Raw genomic sequence first — 17,743 nt, forward strand, 5'->3', positions numbered from 1 at the left:
AATTGGCAGAGTAAATGGGAGAACCAGTATTAGAACCCAGGTCCTCTGAACTCCCAGGTCCATGTTCTATCCATTAGGCGCTGCTGCTTCCTAAGCCTTTACACTTGTCTGCTGTGAGAGCTTGGGCAAGTCACTTAAATTCTCTGTGCCTCAATTTCCTCATCTTTAAAATGGGGATTAAAATACTGTGAGCCCCATGTGGGACCTAGATTCTGTCCAACCTGATTAGCTTGTGTCTATCCCAGAGTTTAGCACAGTGTCTGGCACATAGTAAGCGCTCAACTAACCACCATTAAAAAAAGCAAAACGCAGGTCCTCCGACTCCCAGGTCTACTCTCTTCTCAATAGACCTCACCGCCCTTGTGGAAATGGGCTTTCTTAAAGTTGAACAAGGACTTGTCAATTATCTGTAATGAATGTAATTATTTATATTATTTATCTGTCTCCCCCTCTAGGCTGTCAGCTCATTGTGGGCAGGGAGTGTGTCTGTTTATTGCTGCATTGTACTCACCCCAACGCTTCGTAGAGTGCTTTGCACACAGTAAGCGCTCAATAAATGCAACTGAATTGAATACTTGTCTTATCCAGGCATTACATAGCTGAATCAGCCTCCTCGGGGGGACAGAGTGCTGAAACTGTGGAAGATCAATCGGTGGAATTTATTGAGCGCTTACTATATCAGAGCACTGTACTAAGTGCTTCGGAGGAACAATACAACAGAATTAGCAGACACGTTCCCTGCCATAACGAGTTTTCAGGTCTGGGGTGGGGGTGGGGGTGGGAGAGTCAGCCAGCTAAGCCTTTATTGAAAGCTCACCTCACTTTTCTGTCAGCCGGGATGTGCCGTAACACGCAAGTGGGTGGTGCGAGCGCGTGGGAACAAATATCGAGAGGCGGCCTGATTTCCTGGAAAGTCACTGCCCTTGGACAGAGAACGGAATATTCCCATAGCCTCATTAAGCAGATAATCATTTTGATGTCTGCCAGGAGCTGAGACCACACAAGCCCATCCAATAACTAAAGTCATTACATCATTCTCCCCCATTTTTTTATGGCGTGTATTAAGCGCTTCTTGTGGGCCGAGCACTCTGCTAGGTTCTACTCTCCCAAGTGCTTAGTGTAGTGGCCTGCATACAATAAGCACTCAATAAATATGATTATGTTACTTCCTCAGCTTTTTCCCTGCTAGCTGTCCATGCATGACTCGTTTGGGCCCGCTGCCCCTGAGCTGAACAGACCAGATGCCCTTGACCAGAGCAACTGCCCGTGACCTGACTAGACCAGACCAGCCACCTTGACCTGAACAGCTGCTTCTGACCGGACCAGACCAGCCACCCTGACTTAATCAAATGCCCCTGACTTGCCTAGCTGTCCCTGACCAGTCCCCCACCCCCCGGGCAGAGTCGGTAGACACGTTCCCTGACCACATCGAGCTTACGCTCTAAAGGAAGATACCGACATTAATATAAATAAATTACAGAAGAAATGGACATAAAAATAGTTGTGGTATGTGTTAAGTGCTCACTCTGTGCCAGGCACTGTACTAAGTGCTGGGCTAGGTACAAGATAATTGGGGTGGACACAGTCCCTATCACACATGGGGCTCAGAGTCTTATGCGAAGCAGCGTGGCTTAGTGGAAAAAGCACGGGCTTGGGAGTCAGAAGTCGTGGGTTCTAATCCCGGCTCCACCACTTGTCAGCTGTGTGACTTTGGGCAAGTCACACTGCCCAACTGAGGCTTCTCTGGGCCTCAGTTATCTATAAAATGGGGATGAAGACTGTGAACCTCACGTGGCACAACTTGCTTACCTTGTATCTACCATGGCGCTTAGAGCAGTGCTTGGCACATAGTAAGGGCTTAACAAATAGCATCATTATTAATCCCCATTTTACCTGTGAGGAAACTGAGGCACAGATAAGTCAAGTGACTTGTCCAAGGTCACGCAGCAAAAAAGTGGCGGAGCTGGGATCAGAACCTAGGTCCTCTGACTCCCAGGCTCTTTCCACTAGACCCCACTGCTTCTCAGCACCTAAGTGCCGGGGGGCTGAGGGAGGAGTAACAAAGGATGCAAATACAAGTTCAAGGATGACACAGAAGGGTGTGGGAGAAAAGGTAATGAGGGCTTAGTTGGGGAAGGCCTCTTGGAGGAGATGTGCTTTTAATAAGGCTTTGAAGGTGGGGAGACTGATCGTCTGTCAGGTACAAAGAGAGAGGGCTTTCGAGACTAGAGGAAGGTGCTTGATGACCATTCACAACTTACTTGACCTGACCAGCAGCCCCTGAGCAGATCAGGTGCCCCCAACTTGACCTGAGCAGCAGACCCTGACCCGACCAGATGCCCCGACCTACCAAGCCACCTCCGACCTGACGTGACCAGCCTCCCCTGACTTGAGCAGACCAGCCGCCCCTGATCTCACCAACGGCTCTTGTGGTGACCAGCTGCCCCTGACCTGACCTACCACCCCCAACCTGATCAGTTGCCTCTGACCTGAAAGGCTGCCCCTGATCTGTCCAGCCACCGCTGACCTGACCTGACCGGCCGCCCCAACCTTCATTCATTCATTCATTCATTCATTCATTCATTCATTCAGTGGTATTTATTAAGCACTTAATGGGCAGGGCGCTATACTAAGTGTTTGGGAAAGTACAATAAAACAATAAACAGTGGCAATCTGCCCACAATGAGCTTAAGTTTAGAAGTTTGGGGAGACAGACATCAATACAAATAAATAAAATTACAGATAGAGAAGTAAGTGCTGTGGTGCTGGGAGTGGGGGAAGATTAAAGGGAGAAAATCAGGGCGACGCAGAAGGGAGTGGGAGATGAGGAAAAGTGGGGTTTAGTCCGGGAAGGCCTCGTGGAGGAGATGTGCTTTCAAATAAAGCTTTGAAGATGGGGAGAGTAATCGCCTAGCGGATTTTAAGAGGGAGGACGTTCCAGGCCGGGGGCAGGACAAGGGCCAGGCACCGGTGGTGAGACAGGCGAGATCGAGGCACAGTGAGAAGGTTAGCACCGAGGAGCGAAGTGTGCAGGAGAGAAGTGAGAAGAGGTAGGAGGGGGCGAGGTGATGGAGTGCTTTAAAGCCAATGGGGAGGAGTTTTTGTATAATACGGAGGTGGACAGACAACCACTGTAGATTTTTGAGGAGGTGGGGTTACATGTCCTGCACGTTTCTGTAGAAAGATGAGCCAGGCAGCAGAATGAAATATGGACTGGAGTGGGAGGTTGGGAGGTCAGCAAGGAGGCTGATGCAGTAATGTAGGTGGGATAGGATGAGTGATTAACGTGGTAGCAGTTTGGATGGAGACGAAAGAGTGGATTTTAGTGAAGTTGTGAAAATGGGGATGGACAGGATTTGGTGATGGATTGAGTATGATGATGGTGATGACATTTGTTAAGCGCTGACTATGTGCAAAGCACTGTTCTAAGCACTGATGTGGGTTGAATGAGAGAGAGGAGTCAAGAATAATGCCAAGGTTACGGGCTTGTGAGACGGGAAGGATGGTGGTGCCGTCTATAGTGACGGGAAAGTCAGGGAGAGCACTGGGAGACTGTGTCAGCCACCCCGACCAGACCTGCTGCCCCTGATCTGACCAGCCACCTCTGACCTGAAAAGCCAAGGCACCCCTGACGGGAGCAGCCACCCCAGACCTAACCAGCTGCCCCTCACGTGACCGGCCACCCATAATAATAATAACTATGGTATTTGTTAAGTGCTTACTGTGCATCAAGCACTGTATTAAGCGCTGGGGTAGATACAAGGTAACCAGGTTCCTCATGGGGTTCGCAGTCTAAGTGCTGGGCACATAGCAAGCGTTTAGCAAATACCATCATTATCGTTATTATCGTTATTATTAGGAGGGAGAGCGGGTATTGAATCCCCATTTTGGAGAGGAGGGAATTGAGGCACTGGGAGATCAAGTGACTTACCCAAGATCAAACAGCAGGTAAATGATGGAGCTGAGATTAGAACCCAGGTCCTATGACCTGTGTTTTTTTATTAGGCTAGGCTGCTTCCCTACTGATCAGCTGCCCCTGACCTGACCAGCCACCCCTGACCAGACCAGCCACCTCTGACCAGACCAGCCGTGCTCCTGATCTGACCAGCACCCCTGATCTGACCAGCCACCCCTGACCTGTTTAGTCTCCCCGACCTGACCAGCTGCCCCAACCTGTCCAGACCAGCCACCCCTGACCTTACTAGTTGCCTTTGACCTGACCAGCTGCTCCTCTATTCCTGATCTGACCAGCCACCCTGATGAGACCCGGCGCCCCTGACCAGCCCAACTGCCCCTGAGCTAAACAGCCACCCCTGACCAGACCAATCAGCCCTGACCTGACCAGTCACCGCAATCTGCCCAGCTGCCCCAACCTGTCCAGGCCAGCCGCTCCTGATCTGACCAGTCACCCTTGACCAGACCTGACTTGACCAGCCATCCTTGACCTAAACAGACCAGCCTCCCCTGACCAGAGCAGTCATCCCTGAGCTGACCTTATCAATCACCCTTGACCTTACCAGACCATCTGCCCCTGTCCAGAGCAGCCACCCCTGACATGACCAGCTGTCCCTGACCTTATCAGCCACCCCTGATGGAATTGGTAGATATGTTCCCTGCTCATACTGAGCTTACAGTCTAAAGGGGGATACAGACATTAATATAAATGAGTAAATTACAGATACATACATAATAACAATTATATTTGATAAGTGCTTTACTGTGTGCCAGGCACTGCGCTGGGATAGATATGAAATAATCAGGTTGGAAACAATTCCCGTCCCTCAAAGGGCTCACAGTCTTTATCTCCATTTTATAGATGAGGAATCTGAGGCACAGAGAAGTGAGGTGACCTGCCCAAGGTCACACAGCAGAAATGTGGCAGAGCCAGGATTAGAACCCAGATTCTCTGATTCCCAGGGCCATACTCTTTCCAGTGGGTCATGCTGCTCTTCAGCATGTAATTGCCACGGGGCTGTGGGAGGGGGTGAATAAAGGGTGCAAATACAAGTTCAAGGATGACACAGAAGGGTGTGGGAGGAGAGGTAATGGAGGCTTAGTCAGGGAAGGCCACTTGGAGGAGATGCGCTTTTAATAAAGCTTTGAAGGTGGGGACAGTGATCGTCTTTAGGCTATGAAGAGGGAGGGCTTTCGAGGCCAGCGGCAGGGCCCTTGATGACCAGTCACACCTAACTTGACCTGCAGCCCCTGACCCTTGACTCCTGACCTGACCAACTTCTCCTGATCAGACTACCCATCCCTGACCTGACCAGCTGCCTCTTTCTTGGCCTGACCCGTTGCCCTTGACTACAGCAGTCACCTCTGACCTGACGGCTCGCCCCTGACCTGATCGGCCACCCCTGGCCTGACCAGTCGCTCCTGTTCCGACCTGACCGGCTGCTCCTGCCACGATCAGACCAGCTGCTCCTGACCTGACCCGAACAGTGCCCCTGACCCGACCAGCCGCCCCGACCAGCAGCTGCCCCTGTGCTGAACAGACCGGCCCTCCCGACCCGATGACCAGCCATCCCTGACCAGACCAACTGCCCCCGACCTGACCTGACCAGACACCTCGACCTGATGACATGCAAATTCGTGAAGCGTTCCATATTTTTGTATTTTTATTACCCTATTTATTTTGTTAATGAGGTGTACATCCCCTCGATTCTATTTGTCGTGATTATGCTGTCTTGTTTCTGTCCGTCTGTCTCCCCTGATTAGACCGTAAGCCCGTCACTGGGCAGGGATTGTCTCTATCTGTTGCTGAATTGTCCATTCCAAGTGCTTAGTACAGCGGTCCGCACATAGTAAGCGCTCAATAAATACTATTGAATGAATGAACGAATGAATGATTTGACCTGCCACCCCTGACCAGAGCAGCCACTATTCACTCCCAGGGCTTCAACTACCACCTCTATGCGGATGATACCCAAATCTACATCCCCAGCCCTGGTCTCTCTCCCTCTGTGCAGTCTCACATATCCTCCTGCCTTCAAGACATCTCTACTTGGACATCCTCCCGTCACCTCAAATTTAACATTTCTCCAACTGAACTCCTTATCTTCCCACCCAAACTTTGACCTCCCCCTGACTTTCCCATCCCTGTAGACGGCACCACAGTCCTTCCCGTCTCACAAGCCCATACCTCGGCGTTGACTTCGCCCTCTCATTCGATCCACATATTCAATCCATCGCAAAATCCCGTCAGACCCACCTTCACAACATCGCTAAAAACCGCCTTTTCATCTCCACCCAAACTGCTACCATGCTAATCCAACCATTTATCCTATCCCACCTTGATTACTGCATCAGTCTCCTCGCTGACCTCCCAGCCTCCTGTCTCTCCCCACTCCAGTCCATACTTCACTCTGCTGCCCGGATCATTTTTTTACAGAAATGTTTAGGCCTTGTTTCCCCTCTCCTCAAGAACCTCCAGAGGTTGCCCATCCACCTCAACAAAAAAAAAAAATCACCTCACCATTGGCTTTAAAGCACTCAATCACCTTGCCCCCTCTTACCTTGCCTCACTTTTCTCCTACTACAACCCAGCCCGCACCCTTCACTCCTCTAATGCTAACCTTCTCACTCTACCTCACTCCCATCTATCTCTCTGCTGACCCCTCGCCCACATCCTGCCTCTGGCCTGGAGCACCCTCCCGCCTCAAATCGGACCGGCGATGACTCCCCCCAGCCCCGGCTTAAAGCCTTACTGAAGGCACACTTCCTCCGAGAGGTCTTCCCTGACTAAGCCCTCCTTTCCTCTTCTCCCTTTGCCTTGGGTGCCACCCTGACTTGTTCCCTTCATTCATTCCCACCTCCTAACCCCACAGCACTAATGTGCATATTGTTCATTTATTTGTTTAAATTAATGTCTGTCTCCTCCTCTAGATTGTGAGCTCATTGTGGGCAGGGATTGTGTACAGTGCTCTACCCACAGTAAGTGCTTAGCAGATACGATTGACTGATGATTGACAGACAGTTGCCCTCAACCTGACTGCCCCCATCCTGACCTCACCAGCTGCCCCTGACCTGATAAAACATCCCTGACCTGAGCTGACCCACGGATTCCCACAGTGGAGGTTCAGGCCAGTCTGAATCTGCAGTGTTGGGGGAATGGGATGAGTTCAGCGGAAGAATTAAAGAGCAGCCATGCTGCCCAATCACTGGGGACGGTGATATTATTATGATGATGATGATTATATTTGTTAAGCCCTTACTATGTACCAAGCGTTATTCTAAGCACTATTCTAGATACATCTTAGGTTGGACATGGTCCCTGTTCCACATGGGGCTCACAGTCTAAGTAGGAGGGAGAACAGGTATCGAAGCCCCATTTTACAGTTGAGGAAACCGAGGCACAGAGAAGTTAAGTGACTTTCCCCAAGGTCACACAGCAAACAGTGGCCAAGCCAGGATTAGAACCCAGGTCCTCTGACTCCTTGGCCGGTGCTCTTTCCACTAGGCCACGCCATTGGTGGCGGGCTGAGGTGGTGCTGGGGTTAATCTAGAAGCTGCCCTTCCCGCCCCCTGTTTTTCCCCTCCTGTCTTCCTGACCTTGGCTCTCCTAGACCATTTTGTCCTAAGGAGAGGAAGATGGTGGCTCCTCTGTGAGGGGCGGAGGAGGGGTGGGGGCATCGAGGTTCTGATCCCAGCTCTGCCACTCGTCTGCCGTGTGGCCTTGGGCAAGCCACTTTACCCAGCACCTTTACCCAGTCCTTAGAACAGTGCTTGGCACATAGTAAGCGCTGAACAAATGCCATCGTTATTATTATTATTATTATTCACTTCTCTGGGCCTCACTGATCTCATCTGTAAAATGGGGATGAAGGCAGTGAGTCCCGTGCGGGACAGGGACTGTGTCCAAGCTGATTGGCTTGTATCCACCCAGCGCTTAGTACAGCGCCTGGCACATAGTAAGTGCTTAAGAAACACCATAATTATTATTATTATCATTATTATTCAGGCAGCCACTTTACAGGTTAGAACTCAGCCCGGGCATTCTGCCGCAAAGGCGTGGGTTGAGTGGGGCGAAGTAGAAGTTTTCTTTTTTTTTTTGTGGGTGTGGATGGGTGGCAATGAACTGCCAAATAAATCCTCTCCTCCACTTAACTTTCCCATCACGGTTGACAACGCCACCATCCTCCCTCATCTCCGCAACCTCGGCCTTATAATAATGGTGGTTTTTGCTAGGCACTTACTTATCCTTAACTCCCCACTCCGACATTCAGCGTGCAGCCAAATCCTGTCGTTTTTTTTCCCCCTTCACATTTCCCGGTTCCACCCATTCCTCCCTATCCAAATGGCCACCACTCTGATCCAGTCCCTTGTCACATCCCAACTAGGTGATTGTATCTCTCTCCCCTTTGGTCTCTCTTCTAGTCACGCCCCTCTCCATTCATTCATTCCCTCGTATTTATTGAAAACTTACTTGTGCGCAGAGCACTGTACTAAGCCCTTGGGAGAGTACGATACAACAATAAACAGACACATTCTCTGCCCACAAGAGGCTTACAGCTTAGAGACTGTCCAAGCTAGAGTTTACAGTCTAGAGACTCTCCAAGCCATACTTTACTCCACTGCCTGGATCATTTTTCCAAAATGTTATTCTGTATACAGCTCTCCCTTACTCCAAAACCTTCAGTGGTGACAGCAGAAACCTCTGACCGCTGGCTCCTTCAGTTCTCAATCTCTTGCTTTTCCAATCTCTTCTCCCACCACATCCCAGCTCACCCTCTGCATCCTCTCAAAGATATCCACCCATTATACCTCGTTCTCATCTTTCCTGTCTCCGATCCCTTCCCCCCATCTTTCCTCCTGCCTGGAATTCTTTTACATTTCAAATCCACCAGACCACAGTTCTCCCCGTCTGTAAATCCATTCTGAAATCCCATCTTCTGAAGAAGGGCTTTTTCTGATTAATTTTTCTTCTCTCCAAGTCATTTCCGCCTTATCACTTAGGCATTATTTATGTACTAACAACCATTCCACATACCCTACACTCTTTCATAGCATCAGCCTCCTTATTAACAATTATGGTATTTGTAAAGCGTTTACTCTGTGCCAAGCACCGTTGTAAACACTGGGTTAGATACAAGGTAATCAGGTTGGACACAGTCCCTGTCCCCCATGGGGCTCTCGGTCTCAATCCCCATTTTACAGATGAGGTAACCGAGGCACAGAGAAGTTAAGGGACTTGCCCGAGGTCACACGGCAGACAAGTGACAGAACCAGGATTAGAACCCCAAACCTCTGACGCCTAAGCCCGTGTTCTTGCAACTAGGCCATGCTAATCTCCTTGCCTCCAACCTCTCTCTCCTCTAATCTATATTAATTGCTGCTGCCTGCATCATTCATTCATCCATTCAACCGTATTTATTGAGCGCTTACTCTGTGCAGAACACTGTTCTAAGCACTTGGGAAGTACAATTCATCTTCTTGAAGTGTGGCTGAGCACTTATGAACATATCTGTAATATATTTATTCGTATTAATGTCTGACCCCCCCACTCTAGACTGTGAGCTAGGCAGGGAATGTATCTCTTTATTGTTATACTCTCCAGAGCGCATAGTACAGTGCTCTGGACACAGTAAGTGCTCAATAAATATGATTGACTGACTGAATTCTCCAAGAGGAAGCCGGATCTGGGGTCTGCTTGTGGTTTAGGACCCCGGGTGGGGGTTGACGGGGTGGGGGGAGGTGGAGAGAAGGGGGAGGTCTCGTGAATTGGGAGCTGGTTGACAAGGGTTTCCAACACTAGAATGGAAACTCCTTGACGTTGAGAATCATGTCTACTAATTCTATTGTGCGCCCCCAAGTACTTAATGCTCTGCACACAGTAAGCAACCAAGAAATACCACTGGTTGATTCCACCCAGCTGGGAACCCTTTTTTTCCATAGTATTCGTTAAACGCTAAACATGTGTCAAGCAGTGTTCTAAGTTCCCCTCTCAGGGTGGCACTTGGAGAGTTTCCAGTTCAATCTCGGCTACGGGAGAGAGGGTCAAGCAGAGGCCTGTCCATTCCATTCCTAGCTTGGCCAGTGGCTAGCGAGTGGAAGGCCATCTGCTACGAGTCAAAACTCACCTGTGCTGGGCAGCAGCGACATGGGAGAGAGTCAAGGGCGGGAGACTCAAGTTGACTGCGCGGGAGGCAGTGGTGAACCGCTTCCGGAGTTTTACCAAGAAAGCTCTCTGGATCCACTACCAGAACGATGGCAGATGAAGGTGGGGCCTTCTGGGAGAGATGCGTCCGTGGCATCGCTACGGGTCGGAGACGACTCGACGGCATGAGACAAGACAAATGTTCTAAGCGCTGGGGTAGATGCAAGTTAATCAGGTTGGATGCAGTCTCTGTGCCACGTGAGGCTCACAGTCTAAGAAGGAGAGAGAACAGGTAATGAATTCCCATTTTGCAGTTTCAGTTATTATTATTATCGTTATTATTACAATCAGATCAGACACAGTCTCTGTCCCACCTGGGGTTCCCAGTGTAAGGGGCTGGGAGAACAGGTATTCAACTCCCATTTTGCAAATGACCAAACTAAGGCAAAAAGAAGTAAAGTGACTCGTCTAAGATCACACAGCAGACAAGTGGCGGAGCTGGGATTAGAACCCAGGTCTCTCCGACTCCCAGGCCCGGGCTCTAGCCATTAGGCCACACTGCTTTTCTGCTTGATCGATGGATGCATTTATAAAAGTAGTTGAGGAAGAACCTGGTGGAGAGAGGAGTTCAAGTGTGGGAAGAGGTGTTCTTGAAAGAGTTGACCTCCTGCAAGGTACTGTTTGAAAACAAGAAGGTGGTTGTCGTTCCACCTAAACTGGGTAACTTCTTTCCTAAGGTTGAAAAACTCCTAGCACGCTCCGCAGGGCCAGGCTCTAGGCTTGGAGCCCCCTGAAAAAAATTCCTCATAATTTAGCCAGTTGTTTGGCTTTGAATTAATGAAGCGCATGATCAAGATAAAAGAGAGTGGGAACCAGGAGGTCTGGGTTCTAATCCCAGTTTTGCCACTTGCCTGCTGTGTGACTTTGGATGTCACTTTACTTCTTTTTGCCTCAGTTTTCTCATCTGCAAAATGGGGATTAAATACCTGTTCTCCCTTTTCCTTACACTGTGAACCCCAGGGGGGACAGATAATGCGTCTGATCTGATTGGAATAACAACAATAATAAGAACAATAATTGTGTTTTTTGTTAAGTGCCTACCATGTGCCAAGCTCTGTACTAATTGCTGAGGTGGATACGTGATAATCGGGTCAGGCACAGTTCCTGTCCCACATGAGACTCACGGTCTAAGTAGAAGGGGGAACAGTTATCGAATCCCCATTTTACAGATGAGGTAAGCGAGGGACAGAGAAGCTAAGTGACTTGCCCAAGGTCACACAGCTGATAAGTGACAGAGCCAGGATTTGACCCAGGTCCTCCGACTCCTAGGCCTGTGGTCTTTCCACTAGGCCATGCTGCTTACCTAGAAGCTGTAGTTATTCCAGTGCTTAGCCCATAATAAATGCTGGACAAATGCCGCAGTGATCAATTACTTCAACAAAGACTACAGATAGTTTAGTAATGCTTCATAAAACGTCGTATAAGAAAAAAGAGAAATTTCCAGTCTAACGACCTGGGACGGATTCCAATTCATAGCACGTACGTCTCTGGGAAAATTGTCCCCAACACAGCAGCCGTTCATGACGTTGCCACGTTTTCAAGGAGCATAATCTGAATGTATCTAGAGGCACGCCTTCATTGAAGTATGCAGGTGGCGAGACACGGGGGTGGGTGGATGGGGAGGGGGTGAGTTGGGGATATGTGGAGAGAAGCAGTGTAGTGTAGTGGATAGAGCACAGGCCCAGAAGGTCATGGGTTCTAATCCTAGCTCCGCCACTTGTCTGCTCTGTGACTTCGGACGAGTCACTTCACTTCTCTGTGCCTCAGTTCCCTCATCTGTAAAATGGGGATGGAGATTGTGAGCCCCACTTGGGACAAGCGAATGCGTCCAACCCAACTGGCTTGTATCCACCCCAGTGCTTAGTACAGTGCCTGGCACCCAGTAAGTGCTTAACAGATACAATCATTATTATTATTATTACTTGAAACCGGCAATGTGCGGAACCCTGTACGGGGTATTCATTGTGAACGGAACACTATGCTGGGCACTTAACTGTGTGCAGAGCACTCTGATGGACACCTACCGAAGGTAGAGCACTGAACTGGGCCCTTTGGTGGAAGAAAAAGACACAGCCCTCCACCCTGAAGACCTAACCAACCATCTGATGGAGGTAAAAAGATGAATTCTCGTAAAAGTATCGTTTTTAAGGTTGCTCATTTGGGACTCTGCACAGGTCCAGCTTTAGGGGAATGAGGAGGAATTGACGAGTAAAGGTTCGTTCTGCCAAGCTGTCTATCTAGAGGAGTTATTCATTCATTCACTCACTCATTCAATCATATTTCTCAAGCGCTTACTGTGTGCGGAGCACTGTACTAAGCACAACAGTCACCGTCCCTGCCCGAAACGAGCTCACGGTCTGGGAGTGGAGTGGGTGGGGGGTGGTGAACGAGGCCTGGATCTCTTGGATCGATTTCCAAATAAAATTCCTTCCTCAAACTGCCCTTTGGGAGCCAGGGGAGCTGGGAGCCGGGAGGAGCAGGGAGGAGTAGGGACCCCTCTGGGAGTGCGGCAGGGCAAGTTTACACCTGCTCCTCTGAGCACCAAGCTTCTCCAGTGGCCTTGCAGCTGGTAAACAGGAACCTCCCCCCAGGCCCCAGCTCCCGCCACTTTCCCATGGGGTCATTTCATCGCTCCCGAGGAGCAGGAAGCAGAATGCAAAACTCCCAGAGGTCTTAGTGACTCTTCAGGAGGTTTCTTCATTCTGACTGGCACAACAATTCCCTTTTCTTCCCTTCCCACTTTGCCTTTCTTTTTCTCTCCCTCCTCTCACCCCATCTCTTTCTCTCTCACTCTTTCTCTCTCTCCTCCCACCCCATCTCTTTATGTCCCCTTCCGACCCCCATCTCTCTCCCTCCTCTCACCCCATCTCTCTCTCATTCTTTCTCTCTCTCCTCCCACCCCATCTCTCTCTTTCTCCCCCCTCCCAACCCCCATCTCTCTCCCTTCCCACCCCATCTCTCTCTCTCCTTCTCTCCTCTCACCCCCATATCTCTCTCCCATCCCATCTCTCTTTCTCCCCTCCCACCCCATCTCTCTCTCTTTCTCTATCTTCCCTTCCACTCCCATTCCTCTCCTTCCCTTCCCACCTTCATCTCTCTCTCTCTCTCTCTGCCTCTCTTTCTCTCCCCTGCTTCCCACCCCTGCCCAGCTCTGCTGAATTTTACAGGCCCTGGGGGAAGGAACTTCAGCTCCCTCATTAGGACCAAGGACCCGGGGACCGGTGACCGTGTTTCGGTGAACCGTATCCTGGCCAGGGGCTCTGCCTGACTCTACTGGCATTGAGGCAGCAGACAAGGCCCAGCAGCGACTCAGAGGGGTCACTTTCCACCCCCAACCCCTCTGGGCTTCAGCGAGGAGATGCTGGGGGTGGCAGGCAATGAGTCAGTCAATTAATTGTATCCACTGAGCGCTTACTGTGTGCAGAGCACTGTACTAAGTGCTCGGGAGAGTTCAATATAACGATACAACAGACACTTTCCCTGCCCACGACGACAGTCTAGAGGGGGAGACAGAAATTAATATGAAGAAGCAAATTATAGATATGGACAAAAGTGCTGCGGGGCTGGGAGCAGATCTCACTGGGCTCTCTCAGATGGAGTCCATCCCCTCGTCTCCCCCGCGATGGTAGCGGGGGCGGTCACTGCTCCAGTCCACGGGGCTGAGAGTGGGAGGCCTCCAGAAGCGGACAGGGTGTCAATGAGGGACCCGGGGGAAGAGCCCCCTTTTCCTGGTATCTTTACCGCCGATGGCCAAACCAGTCCGAATGTCAGGGATCCGACAGCGGCAGCCTGTCCTAATGCCGAGAGCAGGAGCTTGGGAGTAAGGAGAGCTGGCTTCTAGGCCTAGTGGTCAAATCAACAAACAGAAACAAATCATCATGGAGTAGGAGGCAGTGGGGCCTAATACACAGAGCAACGGACTTGGATCAGAGGAGCTGGGTTCTGATCTGGGCTCCGCCATTTGTCTGCTTTGTGACCCTAAGCCAGTCACGTCTAAGTGCCCCAGTTACTGCATCTGCAAAATGGTGATTAATTTGGTTAGCCCCATGTAAGACATGGACAGTATCTAACCTGATTTTCTTGTATCTACCCCAGGACTCAGCAAATACCATTTAAAAACAAGTGCCTCCGGGCACAAAGCACAACACTTGGCCTGGGGAGAGTATAAGAGTAGCATGGCCCACTCCTCAAAAGCCTTCTCTATTCCTCTGTTTCCTTCTGCAAAATGGGGATTAAATCCCAAATTGTCTTTCCCTTCAGACTGCAACCTCGTTGTGGGCAGGGAATGTGGTTGTTATATTGTACTCTGCAAGCGCTTAATACAGTGCTCTGCACACAGTAAGCGCTCAGTAAATACAATTGATGGACCGACTCATTTAAACTGAGAATCCCATGTGGATAGGGATCACGTCTGAGCCGACTGTCTTGTACTTACCTCAGTGTCTGCGTGTAGTAACTGCTTCCCAGATACCACAGTTATTATCCGTGGGGCCTCCAAGCTTTGGAAGGTTACACTCCCACTCTGATTTTGAGTCTGATTCTTAGCAGTCCCATAGAACAAGGAAGCGAGGCCCCGGAGAAAGCGGAGGAGGAAGAGAGGAGGAGGCGGAGGAAGAGAAGGAGGAGAAGGGGAGAAAGTCGAGGAGGAGCCTGCAATCTGCTGGATCATTTCTCCCAACACGCAGTTCCACGACAGCTTCGCAGCTGGGGAAGGAGGGACGTGAAAACGGGAAGCACGGCTTCCTGAAGCCGCCTGAAAAAACCAGTTAATGCCAGCCACCGAGCCCCACCCGATGGTGGCCTTTGAGAGAGTCCCTGACCCGGGAGCCAAGACCGCCCGCTGGAGGAGCCGAGCTGGGTGAGGAGTGTTAGGCAGTCTGGCTTACATGCTCACGGGTCTTGTGATGGCTCCTGATGTCGTGGTGGTATTTGTTACGTGCTTACCATGTGCCAGGCACTGTACTATGTGCTAGAACAGATATAAGGGAGTTGGGTTGGACACATTCCCTGTCCCACACGGGGCTCCCAGCCTTAATCCCCATTTTACAGATGAGTAACAGAGGCCCAGAGAAGGGAAGTGATTTGCCCAAGGTCTCGCAGCAGACAAGTGCTTCTGACTCCCAGCCCCGTGCTCTATCCGCTAGGCCACACTGCTTCCCCATGTTGCCACGGTGTTGCCACGGAAGGTTTTACACGTGCCCCGAACTACACCACTGAATAGTCCAGATATAAAGACTCCGGTTTGCACTTAACTCTGCGGAGACCCCACTATGGGAAGGGAATGCTGTCCTCTCCCAAGTGCTTACTCCACTGCTCTGCACACAGTAAGAGCTCAATAAATACATTCGATGGATGAATTGATAGGGACCTAACTAGCAGCAAGACCAAGGCTACAGGACCCAGAGAGGCTGAATGAATAGGCCAGGGGCGGCGGGGATCTCTGCTGAACCCAGGGAAACACCTTCGGAGACAACCCACCTGAAACAGGTAAATTCATTCATTCGATCCACAAAGGGTATTCGTCAAAATGTTTTTTTATTATAATTAGCTATCGGTATCACAATCGTTACAAAAACGAAGAGTAAAGATATAAACCCCTTAAGTTATCCAGTGCAAAATGGAAGCACCCTGTTTCAAAGGGTGCAAAAATCAAAACAAAAAACCAGCCACAGGAGAAATGAACCCACATCTTTAAATAGCAGTGTTTCCCGATCCACGTGCTATCCTATTCAGGTGAACCAGAGGGCAATAATTTACAAGTCAGGTAACGGCGGACTGTGGAAGAAACAAAAATCGCTATATTACTATGCCGACTTTATATTAACTATAAATAACTGGCGCGACGAAGGCGGTTTTGAACCCTCTGGTGATTTCCCCATCTATGTCTTCTGCTCCTTCCCTTTTGGAGAAAATATTGCATTATAAGGCTGGCGTCTTTTTGGTCGTGGACAAGGAGCAAGATCTTCCTTAATGTAGCCTGAAAAGGAGCAAGAAAAACATCAGGTTGCAAAGCCCACAATCCACCTGGGAGAAGCTCTCGTTAGCCAGTCAATCAATGGTTTTTATGGTGCACTTACTGTGTGTAGAGCACTGTACTAAACGTTCAGGATAGAATGCTATAACAGAGTTGGTAGACAAATTCCCTGCCCACAAGGAGCTTACGGTTAATTGTCCATGGGTCAATTGCTTATTCTTTGCATTACCCCAGCAGACATTTAGGGGAAACTCTCTGTCAGGCTGGTATTCAAATGACAGTCCTCCCTTCCATTTAATTATTCCGTTACTTGTGGTTCTTATAGCAATGGTGGCGAACTTCGGCAGGGAGCAGGAGCAGTTGGTAATCCCTAAGGCTTGGTGGGAGATTCCTTTTGGTGTCCATGAGAGGCAGGTCAGGTAGAAAATCAGAACTCGCCCTGGGAGCCCCACGTGAGACAGGGAGTGTGTCCAAGCTAATTAACTTGGATCTATCCCAGTGTTCAGAACAATGCTTGGCCCAGAGTAAGCGCTTAACAGATACCGGAAAAACGAAATGAAAACGCTCTTGTTGAGGCCAGGGCACGGGAGGCTAACTTCAAAGCAAAGGGGCGGCTACTAGTTAGCGGTTAGAGGTAGCGTGGCTTAGTGGAAAAAGCAGGGGCCCGGGAATCAGGGGACCTGGGTTCTATTCCTGGTTCTGGCACTTGCCTGCTGGGTCTTAAGCAAGTCACTTATCTTCCCGGTGCCTCGGTTTCCTCATCCGTAAAAGGAGGAAAGACTTGTTTTCCCTCCCCTTCAGTTTGGGAGCCCCTTGTGGGGCGATCTAATTATCCCGCTGCTAACCCAGAGCTCGGTAGAGCGCTTGGCACATACTAAGTGCTTAACAAATGCTGCAATTGCTTTTATTATTATTAGTCTGTTGGATGACATCATTTTCTTGAATACTTCTGGGATGTAGAAGGTTTGTTATTCCTATGTCCTCGGTCAACCTTCAGTTCTGAATGAAAATGACAATCTAGGCTCTAGACTGCAAGCCAGCTACGGGCAGGGAAATGATAATTACGGTATTTGTTAAGTTCTTACTATGTGCCCGGCACTACTAAGTGGAAGTGACTGCTAATTCTGTTATACTGCACTCTCCCAAGTGCTTAGTACAGTGGTTAAGTGCTCAATAAATACCACTGTCCCTTAAGTCGTAAGCTAATCTGGGGGAGCCCTGGCAACACTGGGCAGTCTCTAGCTGGTTCTGGACAAATCTGGTTATAGCCAGTTACGGAATTACTCACTGTGCCTCGACCTGGTCCATCTCGCCACCAACCCCTCGCCCACGTCCCGTTTCTGGCCTGGAAGGCCCTCCCTCCTCGAATCCGTCAGATAATTTCCCCTCCTCCCCCACTTCAAAGCCTTATTGAATAATAATAATGATAATAATTGTGGTATTGGTTAAGGGTTTACTATTTGCCAGGCAATGTACTAAGCACTGGGGTGGATACAAGCAAATCAGGTTGGATACAGTCCGTCCCACGTGGGGCTCTAGGTCTCGATCCCCATTTTACAGATGAACTAACAGAGGCGCAGAGAAGCCAAGTGACTTCCCCAAGGTCATACAGC

General features: G+C 49.8%; 1 protein-coding gene across 6 annotated transcripts in view; it reads right to left on the reverse strand.

Moving 5' to 3' along the window:
• Positions 1 to 15,672: 15,672 nt before the first annotated feature.
• RBBP8 (RB binding protein 8, endonuclease) overlaps positions 15,673 to 17,743 on the reverse strand; it is a 109,480-nt gene continuing 107,409 nt past the window's right edge. For all 6 annotated transcript variants that reach the window (XM_029069718.2, XM_029069716.2, XM_029069717.2 and 3 more), the window contains one exon: positions 15,673 to 16,133. In XM_029069718.2, the coding sequence (XP_028925551.1) occupies positions 16,036 to 16,133 (98 nt within the window). In that variant the 3' untranslated portion in view covers positions 15,673 to 16,035. The remainder of the gene's footprint in view (positions 16,134 to 17,743) is intronic.

This window comes from Ornithorhynchus anatinus, chromosome 7, assembly GCF_004115215.2.
Source record: "Ornithorhynchus anatinus isolate Pmale09 chromosome 7, mOrnAna1.pri.v4, whole genome shotgun sequence".
NCBI lineage: Eukaryota > Metazoa > Chordata > Mammalia > Monotremata > Ornithorhynchidae > Ornithorhynchus > Ornithorhynchus anatinus.